At 38.6% G+C, this 27,062-nt stretch overlaps 1 protein-coding gene across 4 annotated transcripts; it reads left to right on the top strand.

The window, feature by feature from the left end:
• The first annotated feature begins 4,200 nt into the window (after positions 1 to 4,200).
• On the top strand, positions 4,201 to 9,883 carry LOC121969850 (ACT domain-containing protein DS12, chloroplastic-like). Of its 4 annotated transcripts, none has more exons than XM_042520128.1 (11): positions 4,201 to 4,341; positions 4,425 to 4,721; positions 4,927 to 4,984; positions 5,066 to 5,191; positions 5,281 to 5,375; positions 5,563 to 5,647; positions 5,725 to 5,784; positions 6,675 to 6,730; positions 9,077 to 9,182; positions 9,265 to 9,318; positions 9,491 to 9,883. In XM_042520128.1, exons 2-11 carry the CDS (start codon positions 4,582 to 4,584, stop codon positions 9,551 to 9,553), a joined length of 843 nt encoding a protein of 280 aa, XP_042376062.1. In that variant the 5' UTR covers positions 4,201 to 4,341; positions 4,425 to 4,581; the 3' UTR covers positions 9,554 to 9,883. The 4 variants fall into 4 exon arrangements, with proteins under 4 accessions (XP_042376062.1, XP_042376060.1, XP_042376061.1 ...); XM_042520126.1 differs by having other exon boundaries at positions 4,205 to 4,341; positions 9,250 to 9,318; XM_042520127.1 differs by lacking the exon at positions 4,201 to 4,341 and having other exon boundaries at positions 4,412 to 4,721; positions 9,250 to 9,318.
• Positions 9,884 to 27,062: the final 17,179 nt, after the last annotated feature.

Below are 27,062 nucleotides of genomic sequence, written 5' to 3'. Positions count from 1 at the left end.
TCCAAATGTAAAAAACATTTAAAGACATTATTACACCAACATTCTCTATATACACAACCATCTCATTGTTGGTGAGTCTGGCCATGCATAACAATGGGCAGCGGTGTAGCTACATGGGGATTGGAGGGTGTGATTGCCCCCTAATTTTTTTTAAAAAAATAATATTATATATTTAAAAATCTTTCACCTCTACTCTCACCAATCGATTCACCACCGTTCGTCATCGGAAAATTAAAATTGTTTATATATGTAGAAAACCCTCGACCTAATTGCATTGGTACCACTTTTACGAAGAAATATCACGATTTGGAATATTAAATATTAAATTTTAAAAATAAAATATATAATAATAAATAGATTAATTAAATCATAGAATATGAAGTGGGAGAGCTAAATTAAAATTGGAGCAGGTTAAAACTAAATATAATGGATAAACATGGAAATAAGGATTACATTGGTTCAAACTGGGATTGATTTAAGTTGATTTGGTTAAATTATGATCAAACTAAATTTAAGTTTTAAATGAGTTTGGTCGATTTACAACGAATTATAGTAATTTTGAGGAAACCTTCTCTTTCACTTTTCCTCTCCCTTTTCTCCCTACATACACTGCAACCCCCGTCGTGTCTTATTCCATAGTCGTGCCTTTGCCCATTCCTTTTTTTTATTTTTCCCTTCCTCTTCTTCCCATTTCCTTCTTCTCTTCTCCAATGACAGTAAATCTATAGTTTTTCTTCTCCTCTTCTCAAGCATAGGAGCTATCTTTTATTCTCCTTTCTCTTCTCAAATGGTAATAAACTAGTAATTTTTTTCCTCTCCTCTTCTTAAGCACAAGAGCTTTCTTTTCTTCTTCTTTCTCTTCTCTAATGGTAGTAAACATATAATTTTTTCCTCTCCTATTCTCAATCACAAGAACTCTCTTTTATTTTTCTTTCTTTTCTTCAGCAATCAAGAAATGTAGCATCAGCTGCTGTCCTCTTCCAATAATAGGAGCAGCTCTCGACCCTCATATCTTCTTTCTCTTCTCGTATTTTCTATGGTTTTTGTTGGCACTGCAAGAATAGTCCTATTTTGCCTTACCTTGCTCACTTTTTGTCATTGTCGAGTTCATCGAAGCTAGTCGAGATTGCTAACGAAGAAGGTAAATCTCTCATCTTTCGTTTCTTCCTCTCTATATTTTTTTCTCTATTTTTTTTCAAAAGCAATGGTCTTCTTTAATTTTTTTCCCAACAAGCAACCCATTACAAACTGTTCTTTTTTTGTTTCCCCTTTGTCCAACCACAGCAACAACAAGAGGAGTAAGTTGTTCATTTTTTTTTTTTTGATATAATTGAAGGAGAGTTTTAAAGTATAAATTTTATTTTATTAGGTTGCTAGTTAGGATGATTATTTAGATCGGAATGGAGTTCTCATATGTGGAATGCTAAATATTATGAGAAAACGATATCACAAATGATTTTTCGACTTTGAGTCATAGATAAGTTCGGGGGATCGACGAATCGTTATTTTAACTAGAACTAACGGCTAAGGTCAAAATTTTTGAATTTAAATTTGTTTTGCTCCTTAAATTTGAAATTTAGATTTTTGAATTATGAAAATAGACCTACACTAATGTTTAGAATTTTTGAAAATCGCTCTCCTAAGTTGAAAATCTTGGTTATGCCACTTGCAACGGGCATGTGCAATTTGCACCGGTCGTTGTCTATCAACACAAGCTTTCTTCCCAACTCATAAGGATTCAAATGGCACCAAAACAAGCAGCTCGCAAAGCACTTCTCTACAGGTATAATGAATCTTCTTCATCAATGTAGTGTCAATATTCATAAAACACTACCACTCTTGAAAATTGAAACAGAATAATTGCTTTGTAAGACGGGTGAGTTTGGTTCAAGATTATTATTGATAATCTTGATTATCTATCCAAAGTTATCAATAAAAATCTTGGCATGTGACCTAAATAAGATTCCCTTGTAAAAGTGAGGTTTTCATTAATTCCGGATTATCATTTTTTTTTTTCAAAATTATCCTTTCAATATTTATCCTTTGAGATAAAAAATACCCTTATTTATTAAATCTCAATCCGCCCTACCATAACCAAACCTCAGTTCCCCACTCGAGAAGGCATCCCCACTCGCGCCGCGAAGAACCTAGCAACATTTCCCACTCACGACGGAAGGGGGATTCATGAAGTGCATGCCTATCACCTATGCCGACCAACTAGTCGAAGAAGTAAGGTGAGCAATGGATATAGAATCAGTATTAGAATGTCCACATCAGTTACCTTATTCAAAGATTTTATCTTAACTTTTGGTTAGAGTAACTAAAAAATCTTTACATCAACTACCTTATCCATTCACTAAATTTAGCATTTATGAATAGTACTTCTATAAATTTAGAAAATAGATTTCATTTCTTAAACATTATAGAGGAAAGAGAAATAGTAAAAAGTCAGTGAAAAATGAATATCTAAATTTAATTAAGTAAATTTTTTAAGTCTAATATATAAGAAAATTGATGTAGATGCTCTTAGATGTTAAAATTATAGAAAATTTTGAAAATCCTGTCAAATTCTGAAAATAACTACTACTTACTAGAAACAAGTCACCTTTGGAGCTGTTAGAAATGAGCTACATAGAAGACTGCATGGTGTTGCTCTTATCAGATAAACCTGAATACACTGTTTTAGGACTGAAGCAATTGCATCATTATCTACAAAGTTTTCTACTCATCAGTTACTTGGTTGACTGTACTGGAACCAAACAGAGTTGAGCATTTTGAAGGAGGATTATGCTCCCTAGTCTGCAGATTCATGTTAAGTGGAAGCATTTTAGTTCCAATCATACGAGGAGCAGCAAATTCCAGAGACAAATTATACTGGAACTTTATTATCGAAGAGGAGGGCTTCACCTTTCTATTTGATATTTTAATTATTTTGATTATATAGTTATATGTGATGTAACTTGAGTTAAGATATTTTGATTTTGTGCACCATCTACTTCGTGTTAAAATTTATGATACATGCAATTTGTAAATGTTTTATAGAAAAGTTTTCGTCTCAAGTTTGTAAACTTCAAATATAAATAGAAAGTATGCATACTAACTATGGTGTAAAAATTATTTCATATTAATAAATAATATTAATCTTTCTTCAAATTAATATAATAAAAAAATAGAGATACTATAATAAAAATGTCTAGATTCAACTAACAATAATATAATAAAATATTAAATTAAATTATACACTAAAATCTTCAAACAAATAAATTATATACGATTAAATTAAATAACATTAAATTATATTTAATTACTCATAACTTTGATTATATAATTATCTAATAATCACATAATAAAAATTATACATCATACCTTAAACTGCACCCTATGTTAATCTGCCTATTTCTATTTCCACCAAAGTCCCTGTGAATACACCTTTAAGTACGTTATGTATCCTACTAGCAGGCATGTGCAACACCTCCACTGCAATAGGCATGTCCATGAACAACAAAGTCAAAATGGACAAAAATCAAAAGAGTTTTTTTTTTAAAAAAAAAAAAATTAAGCTCTGTATCAGTAGTCGCTTCTGTACAGCTACTGTAATTATTCTTTACTTTCAATATTATTATAACAACTATAAAAATTACTACAACCTATAATAGTTATTCTGTAAGTGTTACAATATCTAATATTATTATTCGTTTTTTTAATATTAAATTTTTAATTTATATTTTAAAAAATAAAAAATAATATATTAAAAAAAGTTAGTGTCGGACTTGTACGAAGGAGTTGTTGATTTTTTTTTTATAGTGAAGAAATATATAAGATATTTTTAGTAGGTGGTACGAATATGATAACAAAGAAGATCTCAGTATCTCACAAACCTCCAACCATTATAGATCTCTTATTTACTCTATCACAGAGGACTGTTTATTATAGTTCAGAGTTATGCAAGTAAAAAGCAACATGGCCAACTTGTGTGTGATATGATTCTGAAATATGAGTCAGCAAGCATTCCTCTCCCATTTGGAAATTCGACAACCAAAAGAATCCATAAAAAAAAAAAAATCATTTCTTGAAGTAATCGCAGATAAAGAGTTCATCGAGAATAAACAAGGGCGAACATTAAACAATGTCTTTTGTCATGACCTATGAGTCAGCTTCCAAAATCCATCCCCAAGATTCTTCCTTTCATTTGCTGGAGACAAAATTCCTCCAAGATATTCCAATAAATCAGACAGTGAGAATTCAGAGCAAATTGCTAATATTATTCAGTAACTTCTTGCCATTGTCCTCTCTGTGCCACCACAATTCACAAAGCAGCCGCGGGATCCGTGGATAACAAAGGTAAGGTGGTCTCTCTCTCTCCTTTATCTTATTGTGAATATGGAAATGGAGGAGGTATCAATCTGAGGGTAAGATAGAGACAGGTAAGGTGAGATTCGTATGGTTGGATAATGCAATGGTGCTCCGGAGATGCAGCCATTCGCCCTCCCCTTCCCTTCCTCTTCTTATTCCCTCTGCCGTGGCATATAAGCGCATTCGAAGAGCAGTGGATTCGTAAAGTCGGTGCCTTGGCGAGGAGAAATGGCGGTCGCCATGGCTTCTGGGAGCCTCCGCCTTAACCCTAACCCGCGGGTGGGAGAGTGCTGCTTGCCGCCTTCGCTCCGGTGCTGCTCCGTCCGCTTCTCCACCCCTTTTGGAGCTCCAATCCCTTCAAAAATCAGGTTTTGATTCCATCCCCGTCAGTGTTACTGCAACTCGATTCGACTTCGGATGCCAAAACCCTACCTTGCTTCATTTCAGTTAATTTGTTCTTAGTTGTGGACCTCAAAAGATTGTTCAAGATTTGTACACTTCGACAATTGCTTCATGCATATGTCCATCTAGTTATTATTACATAGCGATGATTTTGAGAATTGGGATTTCCAGGTTGCATTCTGATGCGACCATAACTACTCCTAGAGCAGCATCTCCAGCAGCTGTTGAGGCAAGAACTTCTTGTTTGCCTCAGCTCAGTACTTTGGGTTTCATTTTCCTCTGTGTTGATTCTAATCTTTTGGGTCAACAGGATGACAGCTCTAGTGAGACTGACACAATTCCTACTCCTAAAGTTATCATCGATCAGGATTCTGATCCAGATTCTACTATCGTTGAAATTACCTTCGGTGATCGTCTAGGAACTCTTCTAGACACTGTAAGTTGTAGTATCAGTTTAAATTCAATAAATTCTAACACCTTATCAGGTAGGCACTGGATGTTCATTATTGTTCTTGTGTTGTGAAGATGAAGGCACTAAAGAATCTAGGGCTCAATGTTGTCAAGGCTAATGTTTGCTTGGATTCTTCCGGGAAGCACAACAAGTTTGCAATAACTAGAGCGTAAGCTTTCTGAGATCCTGCCATTCTTTTGCCATCTGTGATCATTTTGTATAATGTGATCTTCGTTTGGCATTTTCTGTAACTTAATATAGCATAGCTGCAGTTCTTCATGGATTAGCCATTCCTTTGCCTTATGGTAGTTTATTCATACAAATGATACTAAATTCAGTGGGTAGGGGCTTTGTAGGTCTACTGGTCGCAAAATCGAAGACCCGGAATTGCTAGAAACAATCCGCTTGACAATTATAAACAATTTGATTGAGTATCACCCAGTAAGAATAAATGTTGCTTTGTGCTGTGTTTTTCTTTTCAAATTCATAAGTCTTCAATGCCTTCATTGATCTTGTAGGAGTCGAGCAGCCAATTGGCAATGGGAGCAGCATTTGGAGTTGAACCTCCATCGCAACAAGTACTTTAATTATATTTATTGGAAACCTTATATTCTATACATTTTCAAAATGTAGCATCAAATAATCACATGATATCTAATATTCTCTTCGTTTAATCTTCAATCTTTCTAACAGATACTTCCTTCTCACTAAAACAAATTGCTGCTAACTATTCCACTAAAATAAACTGTATACCTCTTACATTTTAGCATATTTTGATTACTTCTTACAGCTAGAAGCAGTCAATCTCCATCCAAAAAAACAAATAAGAAATGCTTCAACATCTCTTTACAGACAAAGAAGATTTCAATCTCCCTTAAACAGTTATTCCTAATAGCTGAAGTCTGATTCCTTCAGTTGAAATGATTCAGAAACCCCTTAATGTTGTCTTTCTGGGATTGAACAGCTTGTATTTTAGCATTTTAATGGTGCCTGGTACTTTTATTCTTCGTTGAAAAAACACATGAGATCCTTTTCCTCTCTTCTTTGTGTCCAGAGAGAATATAAGTAGTTTGCAAGAAATCTTTCCTAATATCTGAAATCAATACCTTCCTGAAGCATGAATGACAAAGCACATCATTTAAGTCACAGATATAAAACAACTTTGCATTTCCATATCTTTATAGCTTCTTCCACTTACCAACCGTTGTACATCCTGAAATGATTGTAGATGTTCATTTTACATGTTCTTCATCTTTGAAGGCGAGCAATTTGTTTACAGAATTCTAGAATTCTCAAGTATTTCTTTCCAATGATTGTATAAAATAACAGTTTTAATTACTTCGCTCAAAAGTATATCAAAGTTCAAAGTACTCAGCAAGTAGCTTGTCAATAAGCTTAGTCATTATTTATACTTAGAAGTTTGATCACTTGACGAATGACAACTCTAATTGTTGATCTATGTTTTCAGGTTGATGTGGATGTTGCTACCCATATAGATGTTTATGATGATGGGCCTGATCGTAGGTATGAACATTTCACTGTATATGTGATGAGTAGTGACAAACTATACTGGCAATATATCCTCGTCCTCCTCATTAAACCATGTTGTCTTTATTACTATTTTGAGTTGGCTAAATAAATCTCATTCCTTCTTTGAGTTATAAGCATGGCTACATCACTAAGATACATTAAACCTTCCTTATATTACTTTGTGTTGTTGCGATTTAGTTGGTTTAACTCAATCCATGCCTGGATTCTGTGAAGGCGATGCATAGCACTGATTGAGCATGCGCACACACGCCCATTGGGTGTTTAACTTTTCACTTCGCATGTACGCGTAGTCTAGAGGAGCTTGAGGAGCCACTCTTATTGCATAAATGAGCTTAGGTGGGTTTGGTATAGATCAGTGACATGGCACAATATGAAAATCATGTGGTTCTATGTGGATCAGTGAAATGGTTTAATCTGATTCGTTAGATTAAGATGGACGATCGAGTTCATCTAGATGAGTGGACATAAGTGCTCCTTCAGATGACTCAATCTAAGCCATTGAATTCAAAAATGGAGGACTCAAATGCATCCACATGTAGGGGCAAAGTGCTCCTTCAGATGAGACTCAATCTGAGTCAATTTCAAAATGGATGAATCAAATAAATCTAGGTGAAGGGACAATATGTTCTTTCAGCTAGGATACGATGTAGATCGGCCAATTCAAGATGGACGAATCAAATTTGATTAAACCAAGAGGCTCTTCCAACCCTTCACGTAGTATAAATAGGGTCCCTCTCTTTGCAGATTCATTCATTCAAATTAGAATACAAGCATTCCATACTTGCATTTTGGAGAGTTTGAGAAGCATATTCGGTTTGGAGTTCTGGTGATTTCCGATGCTGCTATCACAAGATAAAATCATTGTATTTTAGGAGGTAATTGTCATATTTCGTGAGCACCGTGTGCAAGGCGAATTCGTCTTAAAGAGATAGAGTTCAACTCTATCCATGACTTTACCTAAATGGTACTATATTATCATTCTGCCTGCTTTCAAATTGCATGACATTCATTAGTTCCAACTGGCAATAGACAAATAATACAGTGGTGTAGAAATGTTAAACCGTATTCACAAAGAGTAGAAAGCTTAAAATTCATATAAGTCTTCAAGAGATCTCTCCTATCCAAGGCATCATAAAGAACAAATCATGAAAGTTTGGCTATGAAGCTAACATTATCTTGATGGACTCACAATCTAGGTCAATGTGAAAAGAGTTCCCTTATCTCATAGCAATTTGTCAAAAAATCAAAATAGTGCTCCTTTTTTACAAAATCATCATAGTGTAAGGAGTGTCTCTTTTTGATTTATTCATCTAATATTCTTTTACCAAATTTGTGCTTCTAAACTCACCACACCTTCATATTTGCACCTAAAAGAACTAGACTAACCATCCAACCTAACATGCACGCTTAAGAAACTCATGCAACAATATTGGTCAAAATTCCTATGAGTTATAATTTAAAAAAATATATTTTTTTTAACAATAATATGATATAATTAATTTTTAAAAATGCTACCAATAACCAACAACTAAGGCTTATCCCACTAGGTGGAGTCGGCTATATGGATTCTTCTATGTCATTGGACTTTATTCTCTACTATATCATCATTTATATTTAAATAAATTTTATCTTGTTTTATTGTTGCTAACTAAGTCTTTTTTTTTATTTTCCTCTTCCTCGTTTGATGTGTGTATTTGTCATAGTTTCACATCATCTAATCAGAGCATTTATTGGCCGTCTAAATACATGTTCGTATCATCTTAAATATGTCTCTTAGAGTTTTCATTTAATAGATGCAACTCTGACTTTCTCTCTAATGCTCTTATTTTTTATTTTGTCCATCCTTGTATATCCATATATCCATTTAACATTCTCATCTCTGCAACTCTCATCTTCTGCTCTAATCATTTTTTTTATAAATTTTAAAAATATCAAAAGTAGTCATGCAACAAAATAATTTTATGCTCATAATTATCAGTTTTAGCCGAAACTACTATGGGTTTATTTTCTGTTTAAAATTTGAATTGAATATATATGTCATTGGAGTTCATCCATACTTTCAAAGTGACCAAATGACTTAAAATTGGCCATGTAGCAGTTTTGACCATATGTGTAGTAATTTGACTAATTAAAACTACTGGATCTAGCAGTTTTGACCGAGTTTAAACTTACAAAACATGTTTATCTACTCATGATAAGCAACTAAAATCATCTCCTATTTGGTTATTTTTTCTTTTACATGGCTTAAATGTTGAAATGCATATTTCTCTTCTCTCTAGTCAATACGGAAATAAAAATATCATATTTGTTCCCATTCAGCTTGCTCGTTGTTCAGACAGCAGACTATCCTGGGTTGCTGGTTGATTTGGTCAAGAACATCACTGACATAGACATTGCAGTCCAGTCCGGAGAGTTCGATACTGAGGTACCATCCTTTAAAAAGGAAATTTTAGTTGCATGCCATTTAAATGATAATGTTATTTCTCACTTAGGGGTTGTTGGCTAAGGCCAAATTCCATGTCAGTTACAGAAACGAACCAATCAAGAAGCCTTTGCAACAGGTAAAAAATCTTCTTCGATTTTATCTGACAATTTTTTCTATATTTACACACCTAATACAATACTTGCTAATTGAATGGCATTCATGTTTACCTTTTGCTTACTTGATAGTAGGATAGTATCATTCGTGAGAGCTGACGTAATATCAATCTATCATATTCAATATCTTTCTAGGTTCTCTCGAACAGCTTGCGTTACTACTTGACAAGACCGACGACAGAGGAGGCAAGCTTCTAGGCTTTTGCAAAGATGTGGCGTATACAAAGGTATAAACTTCATTTCCATTTCACGTGGCGCATGACATGATCTGAATCTTCCAAGGGGAAAGTTGGCATCTCATCTTCGCATCGGACCAAACTGAGATGTACGCAACCAAAAAAGTCTCAATCTACAATGAAACTATTTCCGAAGGTAGCATAAAACAATATTTAAGAATCAGTTGAGGAAGTGTGGTTATAAGGTATGATTTGACGACTCTAACTGATGCTCCAATGATGTTTTAACGAGTCCCCAATTATGATTCATGTTTTAACCTTCCAATGATTTTTCAATGATGATCCTTTTGTACCTCGTTGATGCTCAAATGACGCTTTAACGATGACAAAGTAAAACATATGGTCAGTGACTTTGATAAGCCATGTGAGGCATGGTGGATGTGGTTTGGATGCCAAGAGAGCAAGCCTGAATTTTTTGGTTAAAGGAGATAAAGCGGCAGTGCTCGAGTTTGTGTCTTGATTCTGCTTCTTTTGATTTTGGTATTGTAAGAGTTCAGAGTTCCAATTGACTGCAGTGTGTTGAGTTTCCTTGCGTTGTTGACAGTTCGATTTAGACAAAGAATACTTGTTGAGGAAAGAGATCTCGACATAGAAATACTTGTGTATAAGCTAGAGAGGGATAGGGATGACGAAAGAGAGAAGAGAGGCATTATATGAAGTTGCAAGAGGAAAGAGGTGGATGTGAGTGACAAGAGAAAAGGGGCAGGGTTGAAGGAGTTGATAGAGGAACAAGGAAGCCTTGGGGTGTAACGAGGAAGGAGATTGTAAGTGAAGCGAAGGATGATGAGAGCTAATCAAAGTCAGCCTTGGGAGGTTTATCCTTGAATTAAGACAACAAAGAAAAGAACGAGATACGGAAGACTAGAAAGGATGTTGAACTAGGAGGGAAGGGTAGGAAGGGTCGATCAGGAGGAAATAGGAGGATAAGGAGAGAAGAGAGAGAGAATCAATAAGAGAAGTGAGAAGAGGAGGAAGGAAAGAAGGAAAAGAATGAGAGAAAAATAAAACTGTTATTACCTCTCATCCTTGTCTTGTGTTCTCTCTTCGGGATTGAGCATCTGTTTGAACTAGGTGTTAGTGCTATTGCTAACTAGGAGGTTGTGCGACATTGGCTAAGTGCACCTCTCGTTTTATTGTGAATGAGACTTTAATTTTATATTGGGAATTTCATGACATGTTAGTTGGTTTATATTGATTCACATGTATGGGGAGAGAATAAATACATGGGGAGAGACTCTCTCACATATGGGTGTATAGAGGGGTACAAATCTAAGACTCGGATTGTACTGAATCATGTTGACTCGTGTGAGGGCACGACTTGTGCGCGTCGAATGTCGGATCGGTCGGGGCAAAATTTGCCAAAGTAGAACAACCTAACAACCGAATGTCGGACCGATCGGGGTAAAATTTGTCCAAGTGGAACAACCTAACAGATGCATTAAAGAAAGATTAATGCAGCCGAGTAAAACGTTAGCGTTTCACAGCCGACGAATAATGATCTTTAAACGGTCATTAACACTGTCTTTTGGTCTTGAGCTCTTATATAAGGAGGCTATGACCACAAACAAAAGATTACGCACATAAAAAAGCAACACAAGCTCGAAGTACTGTCGAAGGTGGGGCGAATCTGTTTCAAGGAAACTACGTTAATCGCAGGCCTCGGTTCGCTGCTTGCTCTGTATTGCTGGTCCTACTTGGCGTCAAAGCTCGGTCGACCACTTGCTCGGACGCTAGGTCAGCTCGCTCGGCATTTACGTTCGCTCACCCGGTCGGCCTCTTCTTCCTCTCAGTCAGCCTATCCGCTTGCCCGCTCTGCCTCTTTGCTCGGCCAACCCTAGCTCGCTTGACCTGTCTGTTCGCCCGACCAGTCTCTCGGCTTGTCTGTTTGCCCGACCGGCCTCTCACTTGGTCTGTCTGCTTGCCCGACCAACCTCTCGCTCGGTCGGCTCTTTGTCCGGCCAAACTTGCTCGTCCTTACTATTTGCTCGACCTGTCTGCCCGGTCGACCAAACTATTGTTTGCCCGCTCGACCCTTCAGTCTGCTCAGACTCGGAGCTTGGACTGCACTATGCAATTAGCAGAACCATCCCCTGCTCATGTTGACAGATAAGTGAATTTAGTTCAGTGTAATTTAAATTCAGCTAATACCCCGTAAATCTCCAGCAGCAGATTGTGTTCGCCAACAATCTTGAAATAGATTCGCTTATGTTGAGATGACCATAGAATAGAATGTTGAGGTGCAACAGACTCAATACATGCAGGCTCCCTCCTCCCCGATTTGAACTGTGTCAATCAACCATGGGGAAAGATTAGAGAAGTTCACTGGAGTGAACTTCAAAAGATGATAGCTGAAGATACTCTTCTACTTCACCACGCTCAATCTGGCTCGGTTCTTGATCGAGGATCCTCCCAAGCGTACTGAGGATGCTAATGCGCAGACCATCAGTGCAATAGAGGCATGAACTCATGAAGAGAACGACTAAGGAGCTGTGGGAGTCCCTGGACAAGAAGTACAAGACAGAGGATGCAGGAGTCAAAAAGTTCATAGTGGGCCGATTCTTAGACTACAAGATAGTTGACTCCAAGACGGTGATCAACCAAGTCCAGGAGCTTCAAGTGATCTTGCATGAAATCCACTTAGAATGGATGGTTTTGAGTGAAACCTTCCAGGTGACTGCTATCATTGAGAAGTTGCCTCCCGGCTGGAAGGATTTCAAAAACTACCTGAAGTACAAGCGGAAGGAGATGAATGCTGAGGAACTTATTGTTAGATTTCGCATCGAAGAAGACAACAAGAGTTCAGAGAGAAAGTTATTCTCTCAGGCTACTGTGAAAGCCAACGTGGTCGAGCACGGTCAAAGCTCGAAATGGAAGAACTCCATATCTTTCAAGATGGGACCTAGAGGTGACATCAACAAGAAGAAGTTCTCTGGAAAGTGCTTCAACTGTGACCGAGTGGGTTACAAATCTTCGGAGTGCAGAAAGTCGAAGAAGCAGGAGGCCAACCTGAACGAGGGACTAGAAATGGATGACTTCTGCGCTGTGGTCTCTGAACTGAACCTGATCGGTTCAAACCCGTGGCAGTGGTGGATTAATACTAGAGCCACAGACATGTGTGCTGCAACAAGGAACTGCTCCACAACTTCGAATAAGTCACTGGAGATAAACTGTTCATGGGGAACCTAACAATCTCGAACATCATTGGCCAAAGAAAAGTGTTGTTGGAGATGACCTCAGGCAAGAACCTTACTCTGAACAATGTGTTGTATGTTCCGGAGATTCGGAAGAATCCAGTGTCCGGATCACTGCTACCATTGTTTTTGAGTCGGACAGAGTTGTATTGTCCAAGAATAGAATGTTTGTAGGAAGGGACTATGTATCTGATGGATTATTCAAGCTCAATGTAATGACCATTAGACCTAAGATAAATAAAAGTGAAAGCTCTTCCACTTATATGTTTGAATTTTCATATTTGTGGCATGGTAGACTAGGACATGTTAACTACGATGTGTTACGTATATTAATAAACATGCAAAGCATACATATATTCCACATTGACCCAAAACATAAGTGTGAGATTTGTGTTGAAGCAAAAATGACAAGGTCATTCTTTCAACGTATTGAAAGAAGCAACGAATCACTTGAGGTAATTCATATCGACGTGTGCGACCTCAAAGGTACGCCAACACGTGGTGGAAATAAATACTTCATCACTTTTGTAGATGATAACACAAAATACTATTATGTGTATCTTCTCAAAAGTAAAGATGAAGCTATAGAGAAATTTGCACTCTATAAAAATGAGGTTGAAAACCATCTTAATAGAAAGATTAAGGTGGTTCGAAGTGACCGAAGCGGTAAATATGTATCACTGTTTGCTGAGTTATGTGTTGAACAAGCGATCAAGCACGATAGCTTCTTATACTTCTCGGCAAAATAAAGTTGCTGAGCGGAAGAACCAAACTCTAAAGGAGATAATGAATGCTCTTCTTTTGAGCTCTAGACTGCTAGAGTTCATGTGGGGGGAAGCTGTGTTAACAACTAATTACCTTTTAAATAAGGTACCCCGAAAGAAAATAGATAAGAGCCTTTATGAGTTATAGAATGGAAGACAACCGTCCTACAAATATTTACGAATGTGGGGGTGTCTTGCTAAAGTATTGGTGCATGATCCGAAAAGGATTAAGATAAGACCAAAGATTATTGATTGCGTATTTATTGGATATGCACAAAATAGTAGTGTGTATCGGTTTGTTGTGTATGAATCACAAATACCGGAGATACACAAGAACTCGATAATAGAATCGAGAAATGTCTCGTTCTTCGAACATGTGTTTTTGTATAAGATCCAAGAGGATGTTAGCTCCTCAAAGTGGGCATATGAAATACAATGTGAAGATGATGATGAGGAACCAGTGGAGGTTGAGCTTAGACGGAGCAAAAGAGTTCGAGTAGAAAAATCCTATAGATCGGATTTTATCACTTTCATGTTGGAAAGTAAGCCCCGAAGTTACTTAGAAGTTGTAGGCTCTTCTGATGGACTTCACTGGCGAGAGACAATTGCATCTGAGATACACTTTATCTTGCAAAATCACACTTAGGAATTTGTGGATCTTCCTCCTAAAAGTAAACCACTAGGTTGCAAGTGGATATTCAAGAAGAAAATGAAATCAGATTGTACAATTGATAAGTATAAGGCCAGATTGGTAATTAAAGGATACCGATAATGAAAAGGTCTCAATTACTTTAATACGTATTCTCCGGTGTCGAGAATAACTTCCATTAGAGTATTGTTGACTATTGTCGTTATATAGAATCTCGAAATACATCAAATGAATGTAAAAACTGTCTTTCTAAACGGGGATTTTGAAAAGGAAATCTACATGAAGCAATCTGAGAGATTTTTTGTGTCAAGATAGGAAAACAAGGTTTATAGATTGGTGAAGTCATTATATGGTTTGAAACAAGCATCAAAGCAGTGACATAAAAAAATTGATAATGCTATGAAGAAATATAGATTCAAGATTAATGAATGTGACAAATGTGTTTACATGAAAATCACAGAGAATGATTATGTTATCTTGTGTCTATATGTAGATGACATACTTATCATTAGGAGTAATGATAAGATAATCAAATCCATTAAAGATATGTTAAACTCAAGATTTGACATGAAAAACATGGGCTTAGCAGATGTGATTCTAGGAATCAAAATTCTTATAACAATAGAAGGATTTGTTCTTAGTCAGTCTCATTACGTGGTCAAGATTCTTGAGAAATTCAACAAGGGTGATATTGCATTGGCATGAACGCCGATAGATACGAGTCAACATCTATCGAAAAATCGAAGTGAAAGTATCTCTCAGATAGAGTACTCTCGAGTGATTGGAAGTCTGATGTACTTGATGAGTTGTACATGACCAGACTTAGCCTACGTAGTAAGTAAACTGAGTAGATACATGAATAATCCAGTGTTGAATATTAGAAAGGGATAACAAGAGTACTGAGGTACTTGAGATATACTCGTGAATATGGACTACACTATACGAGATATCCTGCTGTGATCGAAGGATATAGCGATGCGAGTTGGATATAAGACATAAAAGACTCTAAGTTTACGAGTGGATATATATTCACTCTTGAAGGTGCAACCATATCTTAGAAATCTTCTAAGTAAACGGTAATAACCAGATCCATGATGGAATCTGAGTTTGTAGCTCTTGACAGATGTGAAGAGACTGAATGACTATGATAATTCTTAGAAGATATTCCAAGTATGCGGGCACGACCTGCGCGTGCCGAATGTCGGATCGGTCTGAGCAAAATTTGCCCAAGTTGAACAACCAACATTTTGTCATGTAAACCTTTTTGCTGCTTGTGTAACGGATGCATTAAAGAAAGATTAATGCAGCCAAGTGAAACATTGACGTTTCACAACTGGCGAATAATAATCTTTAAACAGTCATTGACAGTGCCCTTTGGTCTTGAGCTATTATATAAGGAGACTACGACCACAGGCAAAAGGTTACACACATAGAAAGGCAGTAGAAGCTCTCTACCTACGTTCCCTCCTCCTCTATCGTGCAACTTTTGCTCGACGGAGTACCCGTGATAGTTCGGGTACTGTATCCCGGGAAACAAATGACCTATGTAAACTTCGAAGCATTATCGGAGGTGGGGTGAATTTGTTTAAAGGAAATTGCGTCAATCACAGGCTTTGTACTGCTGGTCCCGCTCGGCGTCAAAGCCCGGATGGCCACTTGCTCGGATGCTCGGTCAGCTCATTCGGCCTTTACGTCCGCTCGGTCGATCAGTCTCCTCGTCCGCTCGGTCGGCCTCTTCTTCCGCTCGGTCAGCCTATCCGTTTGCCCGCTCGGCCTCTTTACTCGGCCGACACCAGCTCGCTTGGCCTGCCTGTTCGCCTGACCAGCCTCTCACTCGGCTTGTCTATTCACCCAATCGGCCTCTCGCTCGATCTGTCTACTCGCTCGGCTACCCTCTCGCTCGGTTGACTCTCTATCTAGCTGAACTTGCTTGGTCTTACTGCTCACTCGACCTGTCTACCCGGTCGGTCAATCTACTGCTTGCCCATTCGACCTTTCAGTCTGCTCGGGCTCGGAGCTCGGACTGCACTCTGTAATTAGTAGAAATCAACCCCTGCTGCTAGTCTGAGACTATCATTTTAGGTTATCTTGACAGATAAGTGAATTTAGTTCAGTGTAATTTAAATCCAGCTAATATCCTATAAATCTTCGACAGTAGATTATGTTCGCCAAGAATTCCCTCTCCTTCCCTTCTCCTTCCCAAGTCCTCACGCTTCCAGCATCAGATGGGCACTCTCCCCTTTGGCACTAGCCTTCCGACCATCCATACGGTTCCTACGATGCAAACCGTGCTATCCTTGCGCTCGTCAAATTCATCTGGTTTGAGTAAGTTATCATAGCTGTTGCTCCAATATCATAACATCACTATTTGAATGTTGCAAATTGCTTAGCAGCTCAGTCCAATAAGACTACGGGAGCATTTGGTATAGTTTGTTCGGTAGAGTTTTTACTGAGCATATTTTAGCTACATGTAAGTATTTTTGAGTATTTCTGAACTTTTGAGATTCTGAAATTTCTACTCAAATTCTAGAAGTAAGAATTTGATATTTTTTTCTTGATTTTTTATTTATGATCTAAAATTAAAAGTTGACGTTTATATCCTTAATAAATTTATTATTTTACATAATTGTTATCATATTTATGACATTAATAAATTTACCATTTTACATAATTATCACCCACTTCTATAATATTTATTATTTAAATAATATTTTATAATTTTATATAATTTGTATTTCTAGATTTTTTTTACATATATTTATATAAATTTTGTCATTTTTTATTTTTATTTTTATTAATTATATATTTTTTCATTATAAAAATAATAATTTTAATATCATATTTAAAATATAATAATAATTATTATATAAACATGGTGTATCAAAATTATATTTAGATAATTAAAAAAAATTAATTTATATAATTTAAGAATATTGTTATCATTTAATTAAAAATTAAGTTGGGAGATAATTATTCATTGAACATTCCAATTCTACTTTGTATTAACTTTTTGACATCGATTTCTAAATACTTCATACTTTAATTTCTCACTGATTTCAAAATAATATCTATAAGCATGACTTTTAAATAAATAAAAGCTCTCTCAAATATTCCCTAACAATACAAGTTTGACAATGATTAATTAGGCTAGATAATATTAAATCTGAATGATCGACCTGGCTCTAATTAAATTTTTTATCGACCATTAGGACAAATAGAAAAGTACTTATAACGAATGGTTCAGAAGTTCAACATCTCTTTATTGAATTTTATTTAAAAAAAAAATCCTTACAAATATATTGTAATTAAAAATCAAACTATGAATATCTAAAAAGTAACTTAATACTCTTACCGCTTCACTCCGGGAAAGTTTGACAAATACAAGATCAATACAAGGATATATTCATGTGTATATTACATAGAAGTCCTTGTCGAAGTAGGTAATTATAGAAGCATGCTCTGGCTGACTTGACAAATTTAAAAATGATAATAATAAAAAAAATAAAGTATACTCCTCAAGTTACACATGTGTCTTCTCATTATAAAAATATATTATTGGCCAACCAACCAAAGAATTATTGTCATCACTCGACCAACCAGAACACCACTGCCATTGGTCGATCGAAGCACCGTCACTGATCGAATGATTGAAGAAGTGCCAAACCCATATATTCAATTATTTTTTAAAAAATATATATATCAAAATATATTAACAACTATCAATTAACAATTAAATCAAATTTTAACAGCTAATAAAATCGAACTTATGTGTATAGATTATATAGATATATAGATTAGAAAAGAAGACAAAATCTTGATGCTCAAATTCACTATAAGCTCATATAGGTCGGTTTCTGTATATGGACTCGTACATTAAATTTATATACCTATTTAATTAATCTAATATCATATCCACTAGATATTTATCTAAAATAATAATAATAAATAAAACTCATAGTCATCTACATCTGCCAAGTATTTGAATAAATTGATATTTGATATTAATTATATGTGATAACAATTATTTATAATTTTAGTATTGTTGTAAATGAGTATATTTTAATTTTTTTAGTATTATAATAAAATTAGTAGAATTGTATTGTGATACTTAAGTTATTTTGTTATTTACAGAAGGAGCCTTGATATAACGGTAAAATTGTTATTTTGTGACTAAAAAATTACGGATTCAAATTTTGGAACAATCTCTTTTGTTTTATCACTACTAATTAAGTTTTTTTAGGCTCTCCTTAGTTAATGTATATTTATAACAGTCTCATATCGCCGCCTGATTGATTTATTAGTCACACAAGTATAATTATTTATCTAGAATATATGCTATCATAAATGTTTTAGAAGATGATTTTCAAAAGGGAATTAAAATAATTTTAAATTTTTGAAATGGATTTTAAGAACTAAATTAATTGTTGCTTTTAACTATTGCGTTGACAAATGTTTAACTTTTCATTTTATAGCATTTGGATTATGATGATTTCTATGAATAGATCTTAATGATTCGATTGTAATGAATTAGAGGGAATGAGTGAATTGTCTGTATGGAAGTTAGATTCTTTCTCTTTCTCTTGCAAGTGTAAGGATAAAACACAAATTTGTTAAATACCTATTTGTTCTAGTTTATGAATTTCATTGTTCAAGTCAAGAGTTATATGTAGTAGAAATAGAATAAAACAATACAAACAATAAAGAAGGCTAATAAAGCTATAGTTTATACATCACAATTTATTGATTCGTGAAGTGAATTACAATTAAAATCCATTCTAAAAATTTCTCTTTCCCATGGGTAGAGAAACCGATAAGATACAATAATAAGCAAGGAGAGAAAAAAAAAAATTATAGATGAAGCCTTCGTAATCCCTTAGATTTTATTTGTTCGACCACAATATGTTGAATAAATGTAAATGGAGAATAGATAAAAGAGAAGGAGCTTCATTATGATTGAGACTTTAGTTCTACATTGGAAGTTTTAAGATAAATTTGTTGGTTTATATTGATTCACATATACTGAGGATGTGAACAAATGCATGGGGAGAAGTTCTCTCTCACGTGTGGGTGCGCAGGAGGGGTGCAAATCTAGGACCCGAATTGCACTGAACTAGCGAAAGGAGCTCCTATATAAGGAGGCTGAGACCACAGGCAAAAGGTTACGCAGATAACACAGCGAAAGCAAGCAGAAGCTCTCCTCCTCATTCCCCTTCTCTGTCGTGCAACTCTTGCTCGACAGATTGCCTGCGGTAGCATTCGGGTACCACTCAGTTCGCCGTGACCACCGGTGCTTGGTGGAGTTCACGGTCAGACCGTTGTATCCTGGTAAACAGACCACCCAAATAAGCCTTGAAGCACAGTCGGAGGTGGGGGCGAATCTGTTTCAAGGAAACTGCTACTTGCAGGCCTCGGTCAGCTTGTCCGGTCAGGATTTTGCCCGACCTTACTGCTCTGTCAAGACCTGTTGCTCTGTCGAGACTGCTCTGCAGACCTGATCTTCTGTTCTGCAGATCTGCTCTAAACAGACCTAGTCATCCTTTCTGTCAGGACCTGCTCTGCTGCCCGATCGATCGACCGACCCGACCGGCCGATCCAATCAACCGACCGGTCGACCGACCGACCTGTCGATCCAATCTCATCTCGGTCGATCTGCTTGGCCGATCTGCCCTTTGCTCGGCCGATCCGCCCGCTCGGCAACACTAACTAGTGGCTCAGTCGATCTTCTTGCTCGGCAATTCTTCGGCTCGGAGTAGAAACTAGCCCCTGCTGGCAGCCTGAGATTATCCGCTCAGGTCATCTCTACTGTAAGTTGAATTTAATTCAGTGCAATTTAAATTCAGCTAATACCCCGTAAAATCTTCGGTAACAGATTGTTTGTTGTGTCTAACAATCTTGAAACAGATTCGATTCTGTTGAGATGACCACGGAACAGAATATTGAGGTGCAACAGACTCAACAAGTGCAGGCCCCCTCCGCCCCGATTGGAACTGTGCTAATCAGTCATGGGGAAAAGCCAGAGAAGTTCAGTGGATTGAACTTCAAGAGATGGCAGCAGAAGATGCTCTTCTACCTGACCACGCTCAATCTGGCTCGACTCTTGACCGAGGACCCTCCCAAGCGAGCTGAGGATGCTAATGCGCAAACCATCAGTACAGTGGAGGCATGGACTCATTCTGAGTTCCTTTGCCGAAACTACATCCTCAACTGTCATGCCGACTCGCTGTACGCTGTGTATAGCATGAAGAGAACGGCTAAAGAGCTGTGAGAGTCCCTGGACAAGAAATACAAGACGGAGGATGTAGGGGCAAAGAAGTTCATTGTTGGCTGATTCCTGGACTACAAGATGGTTGACTCTAAGACGGTGATCAGCCAAGTCCAGGAGCTTCAGGTGATCTTGCACGAGATCCACTCAGAAGGGATGGTTCTGAGTGAAACCTTCCAGGTGGCTGCTATCATCGAGAAGCTTCCTCCCGACTGGAAGGACTTCAAGAACTACCTGAAGCACAAGCGGAAGGAGATGAATGTGGAAGAACTCATTGTTCGACTTCGCATCGAATAAGACAACAAGAGTTCAGAGAGAAAGTTGTTCTCTCCGACTACTGTGAAAGCCAATATGGTCGAGCACGGTCAAAGCTCGAAACGGAAGAATCCCAAATCTTCCAAGATGGGACCCAGAGGAGGCATCAGCAAGAAGAAGTTCTCATGGAAGTGCTTCAACTGTGACAAAGTGGGTCACAAATCTTTGGAGTGCAGAAAGCCGAAGAAGAAGCAAGAGGTCAACTTGAACGAGGGACTAGAAATGGACGACCTTTGCGCTGTGGTCTCTGAGTTGAACTTGATCGGTTCAAACCCGCGACAATGGTGGATCGATACTGGAGCCACCAGACATGTGTGCTGCAACAAGGAACTGCTCCACAACTTCGAGGAAGTCACTGGAGACAAACTGTTCATGGGGACTTAGCAACCTCGGACATCGTGGGCCAAGGAAAAGTGGTGCTGAAGATGATCTCGGGCAAGGATCTCACTCTGAACAATGTGATGTATGTTCTGGAGATTCGAAAGAATCTAGTGTCCGGATCTCTGTTAAGCAAGCATGACTTTCGCATTGTCTTTGAGTCAGACAGAGTTATATTGTCCAAGAATGGAGTGTTTGTAAGAAGGGGCTATGTATCTGATGGGTTGTTTAAGCTCAATGTAATGGTGATTAGGCCTAAGATAAATAAAAATGAAAGCTCTTCCACTTATATGCTTGAGTCTTCGTGTTTGTGGTATGGTAGACTAGGACATGTTAACTACAATATACTGCGTAGATTAATAAACATGCAAAGCATACCTACATTTCACCTTGACCCAAAACACAAGTGCGAGATTTGTGTTGAAGCGAAAATGACAAGGTCATCCTTTCAACATATTGAAAGAAGTAACGAACCACTTGACCTAATCCACACTGATGTGTGCGACCTAAAAGGTACACCAACACGTGGTGGTAATAAATACTTTATCACTTTTGTAGATGATAACACAAAATATTGTTATGTGTATCTTCTCAAAAGTAAGGATGAAGCTATAGAGAAATTTGCTCTATATAAGAATGGGGTTGAAAACTAACTTAATAGGAAAATTAAGGTGGTTCGAAGTGACCGAGGCGGTGAATATGTGTCACCGTTCACTGAGTTGTGTGCTGAACATGGGATCAGACACGAAACAACAACTCCTTATACTTCTTAGCAAAACGGAGTTGCTGAGCGAAAGAATCAAACTTTAAAGGAATTGATGAATGCTCTTCTATTGAGCTCTGGATTGCCAGAGTCCATGTAGGGGGAAGCTATGTTAACAGCTAATTACCTTTAAAATAATGTGTCCTGAAAGAAAATAGATAAAAACCCTTATGAGTTGTGGAATGGAAGACAACCGTTCTACAAATATTTACGAATGTGGGGGTGTCTTGCCAAAGTGTTGGTGCCTGATTCGAAAAGAATTAAGATAGGACCAAAGACTGTTGATTGTATATTTATTGGATATGCACATAATATCAGTGCTTATCAATTTTGTGTGTATGAGTCACACATACCGGAGATACACAAGAACTCGATAATTGAATCGAGAAATGTCTCGTTCTTCGAGCATGTGTTTCCGTATAGGACCCGAGAGGATGCTAGCTCCTTAAAACGGGCATATGAAACACAAGGCGAAGAAGATGGTGATGAACCAGTTGAGGTTGAGCTTAGACAGAGTAAAAGAGCTCGGCTAGAAAAATCTTACGGATCGGATTTTATCACTTTCATGCTGGAAAGTGAGCCCCGGAGTTACTCAGAAGCAGTAAACTCGTCTGATGGACCTCACTGGAGAGAGGCAATTGCATCTGAGATAGAATCTATCTTACAAAATCACACTTGGGAACTCGTGGATCTTCCTCCGGGAAGTAAACCACTAGGTTGCAAGTGGATCTTCAAGAAGAAAATGAAATCAGATGACACAATCGATAAATACAAGGCCAGATTGGTAATCAAAGGGTACCGACAATGAGAAGACTTTGATTACTTCGATACATACTCTCCGGTGTCGAGAATAACTTCCATTAAAGTATTGTTGGCAATTGCTGCTCTATGGAATCTCGAAATACATCAAATGGATGTAAAAACATCCTTTCTAAACGGGGATTTAGAAGAAGAAATCTACATGGACCAACCTGAGGGGTTTTCTGTGCCAGGATAGAAAAACAAGGTCTGTAGATTGGTGAAGTCATTATATGGTTTGAAACAAGCACCAAAGCAGTGGCATGAGAAATTTGATAATGTCATGAAGGAATGTGGATTCAAGATCAATGAATGTGATAAATGTGTCTACATAAGAGCCACGGAGAGTGACTATGTCATCTTATGTCTCTATGTAGATGACATACTTATCATTGGGAGCAATGATAAGATAATCAAATCCACTAAAGATATGTTGAACTCAAGATTTAACATGAAAGACATGAGCCTAATTGATGTGATTCTAGGAATTAAAATTCTTAGAACGACAGAAAGACTTGTTCTTAGTCAGTCCCATTACGTGGACAAAATTCTTGAGAAATTCACCAACAGTGATACTACGTTGGCACGAACGCTGATAGATACGAGTCAACATCTATCGAAAAATTGAGGTGAAAGTATCTCTCAGCTAGAGTACTCTCGAGTGATTGGAAGTCTGATGTACCTGATGAGTTGTACACGACCAGATTTAGCCTACGCAGTAAGTAAACTGAGTAGATACACGAGTAATCCCAATGTTGAGCACTAGAAAGGGATAACAAGAGTACTGAGGTACTTAAGGTATACTCGTGAATATGGACTGCACTACACGAGATATCCTGCTGTGATCGAAGAATACAACGATGCAAGTTGGATATCTGACATAAAAGACTCTAAGTCTACGAGTGGATATGTCTTCACTCTAGCAGGTGCAGTCATTTCCTGGAAATCTTCTAAGCAAACCATAATAATCAGATCCACGATGGAATCTGAGTTTGTAGCTCTTGACAAGTGCGGTGAAGAGGCTGAATGGCTATGGAAATTCTTAGAAGATATTCCTCGTTGACCGAAACATGTGCCGGCGATTTGCATACATTGCGATAGTCAATCAGCAATCGGTCGGGTACAGAGCCATCTGTATAATGGTAAGTCTAGACATATATGTCGTAGACATAATACCATTAGACAATTACTCTCAACTGGAGTTATCACTGTTGACTATGTGAAGTCAAAGGATAACCTAGCGGATCCGCTAACCAATGGGTTAAATCGAGAGTTAGTTGCAAGCTCATCACAGGGAATGAGCTTGATGTCATTGTCAGCGATCAGTGCAGAGGACACCCAACCTATGCTGACTGGAGATCCCAAGAACTAGGTTCAAAGGGACAACTAATCTGCACTGACTAGACACACTGTGGGGGTTAGCCCAATGAAACAGTGACTAGAGCAGGATAAGTCGATGGACTTTTAATGATAAAAAAGAGTAGATGGTAACTCTTGAGGGATCACCTATGTGAGAAAGAAGTGGGGCCGCTTCGAAGAGAATTGGAGGCACAATTCTTAGAGCTTTTCACAGAACCAGACGTGTTCATGGCCAAGAACGAATACACTCATGAGAACTGAGTTGTATCAGGGAGAGTCTTGGGTGAGATTTGTCACTGCTTACACAAACGGCAGTATAGTTCAAGGACATCGTGTCTACTATCAGCCAGTAAGCAATCAGATCTTCATAAGGGAAGGTTCAAAGGATAAAACCTACTTGTCCTATACTTGACTTAACTGTTGAATGCTATCATATACCCTATCTCTATTCATGTGGGGGATTGTTGAATAAGTGTGAATGGAGAAGAGGTGGAAGAGAAGAAGCTCCATTGTGAATGGGACTTTAGTCCCACATTGGAAGTTTTAAGGCAAGTTTGTTGGTTTATATTGATTCACATGCATTGAGAATGTGAACAAATGCAGGGGGAGAGGCTCTCTCTCACGCGTGGGTGCGCAGGGGGTGTAAATCTAGGGTCTGGATTGCACTGAACTAAGTTGACTCGTGTGCGAGCGCGACCTACGCACACGAATGCCGGACCGGTCAGGACAAAATTTGCCCAAGCAGAACAACCAACATTTTGCCACATATATCTTTTTGCTGCTTGTGTAACGGATGCATTAAAGAAAGATTAATGCATAATCAAAACGACCAAGTGAAAAGCTGGCGTTGAATAATAATCATTAATTGATCATTAATGTTGTCCTTTGGCCTTGAGCTCCTATATAAGGAGGCTGCGACCACAGGCAAAAAGTTACGCAGATAACACAGCGAAAGCAAGCAGAAGCTCTCCTCCTCATTCCCCTTCTCTGTCGTGTAACTCCGGCTCGGCAGATTGCCCGCGGTAGCATTCGGGTACCACTCAGTTCGCCGTGACCACCGGTGCTTGGTGGAGTTCACGGTCAGACCGTTGTATCTTGGGAAACAGACCACCCAAATAAACCTCGAAGCACAGCCGGAGGTGGGGGTGAATCTGTTTCAAGGAAACTGCTACTTGTAGGCCTCGGTCAGCTTGCGCGGTCGGGATTTTGCCTGACCTTACTGCTCTGTCAAGACCTGTTGCTCTGTCGAGACTGCTCTGCAGACCTGGTCTTCTGTTCTGTAGATCTGCTCTAAACAGACCTGGTCATCCTTTCTGTCAAGACCTGCTCTGCTGCCCGACCGACCGACCGACCGACCGACCCGGCCGACCGATCGACTGACCGACCGACCTACCCGACCGGCCGACCCGACCGACCGGCCGACCAACCCGACCGACCGACCGACCCGATCGGCCGACTGACCGACCCAGCCGACCAACCGACCGATCCGACCAACCGACCCGACCCGACTGCCTGACCCGACCGACCCGTCGACCCGACCGGTCGACCGACCGACCCGATCTGCTGATCCAACCTCATCTCGGCCGATCTGCCCTATGCTCGGTCGATCCGCCCACTCGGCAACACAGACTAGTGGCTCAGCCGATCTTCTTGCTCGACAATTCTTCGGTTCGGAGTAGAAACCAGTCCCTACTGGCAGCCTGAGATTATCCGCTTAGGTCATTTTTACTATAAGTTGAATTTAATTCAGTGCAATTTAAATTCAGTTAATACCCCGTAAAATCTTCGGCAACATATTGTTTGTCGTGTCTAACACTCTATTTCTATAAAATAAGAAAGGATTGATGCACCTATGTTGAGCAAAATTGGGCCCAAAGCTTGTATAGAAGAACCTCCAACAACTACGCAACATCTAGTCTTTGAATGACTAGTCAACTTAGATGATCTGATTGACTAAACTGACACAAATGCTAATTAAAGTCAATGATCAAAACGTCAGTCAAATAGAACTAATCTCTACTCAATTATAACCTAATCTAGTTGACTGAAATTCTTATTTAACTTAGTCTAGACGAAACCTTTGGATAAATGGTTGAAGACCTAGAGCCTAAGCTTTTGGGAGAGTAGTTGAAGTATTGAACGTGAGGCCTTTGAGCAAGCGGTTGAAGATGTAGAAGTGAAGCCTTCAGGTAAGTGGTTGAAGTTATGGAGGTGAGACCTTTGAAGAAATAGTTGAAGTTCTAGATGAGGCCTTTGGGCAAGTGATTTAAAACCTAGAGGCAAGGTGTAATGACCCGGCCCCTGGGCTCCTTGGGCGGCTCAACTGACGGTCCATTTGGTGGCCCCTTGGCGGTCCCTTGGGCGGCCCAAACTGATGGCCAGGATTCATAAACTCTAGTACTTAGCCTGAAGGTCTAGAGTTCGAATCATGGGGAAGGTAAAAATCCACTAGCCAGGGGTAGGAAGTCCTAGTGAGTAATGGCATGGCCGAGGGTCGTCGGTCGACGACATAAGGGGTCGCCAGTTTGGGTTGCCAGTTGGGCCGCCCAAGGGACCGCCAAGGGGCCGCCAAATGGGCCACCCAAGGGGCCGAGGGGCCGGGTCGTTACAATAAAAAAGGCACCTTTTTATTGTAACGTCACATCCCCTCGGCTCCTTGGGCGACCACACTAGAGGCCCAACTGGCGGCCCTTGATGGTCCCTTGGGCGCCCACAATGGCGGCCCAACTGGTGACCCCTTATGTCGTCATCCGACGGCCCTCGGCCGTGTCGTTACTCACAAGGACTTCCTACACCTGGCCAGTGGATTTTTGCCTTCCCCAAGATTCAAACTCTAGATCTTCAGGTTAAATATTAGAGTTTATGAATCCTGGTAGCCAAGTGAGCGCCATAAATTGTCACGCCCCAGAGGAGTCCCTGCCAGAGGAAATTCCGGCAGCACCTCCCCTGTACGGGTGACAATCTGAACCATTTCTACAGACACAATATACCT

Source organism: Zingiber officinale, chromosome 4A (genome assembly GCF_018446385.1).
Source record: "Zingiber officinale cultivar Zhangliang chromosome 4A, Zo_v1.1, whole genome shotgun sequence".
NCBI classification, from domain to species: Eukaryota; Viridiplantae; Streptophyta; class Magnoliopsida; order Zingiberales; family Zingiberaceae; genus Zingiber; species Zingiber officinale.
Note: the sequence above shows the minus strand (reverse complement) of the source record. Positions and strands in the feature narration are given on the sequence as shown.

Coding starts and splice junctions, on each gene's coding strand:
- LOC121969850 (XM_042520126.1), top strand. CDS start 4,582: ATGGCGGTCGCCATGGCTTCTGGGAGCCTCCGCCTTAACCCTAACCCG. Junction 4,985..5,065: donor CATCTCCAGCAGCTGTTGAG/GCAAGAACTTCT, acceptor TTGGGTCAACAG/GATGACAGCTCTAGTGAGAC. Junction 5,376..5,562: donor AAGTTTGCAATAACTAGAGC/GTAAGCTTTCTG, acceptor GGGGCTTTGTAG/GTCTACTGGTCGCAAAATCG.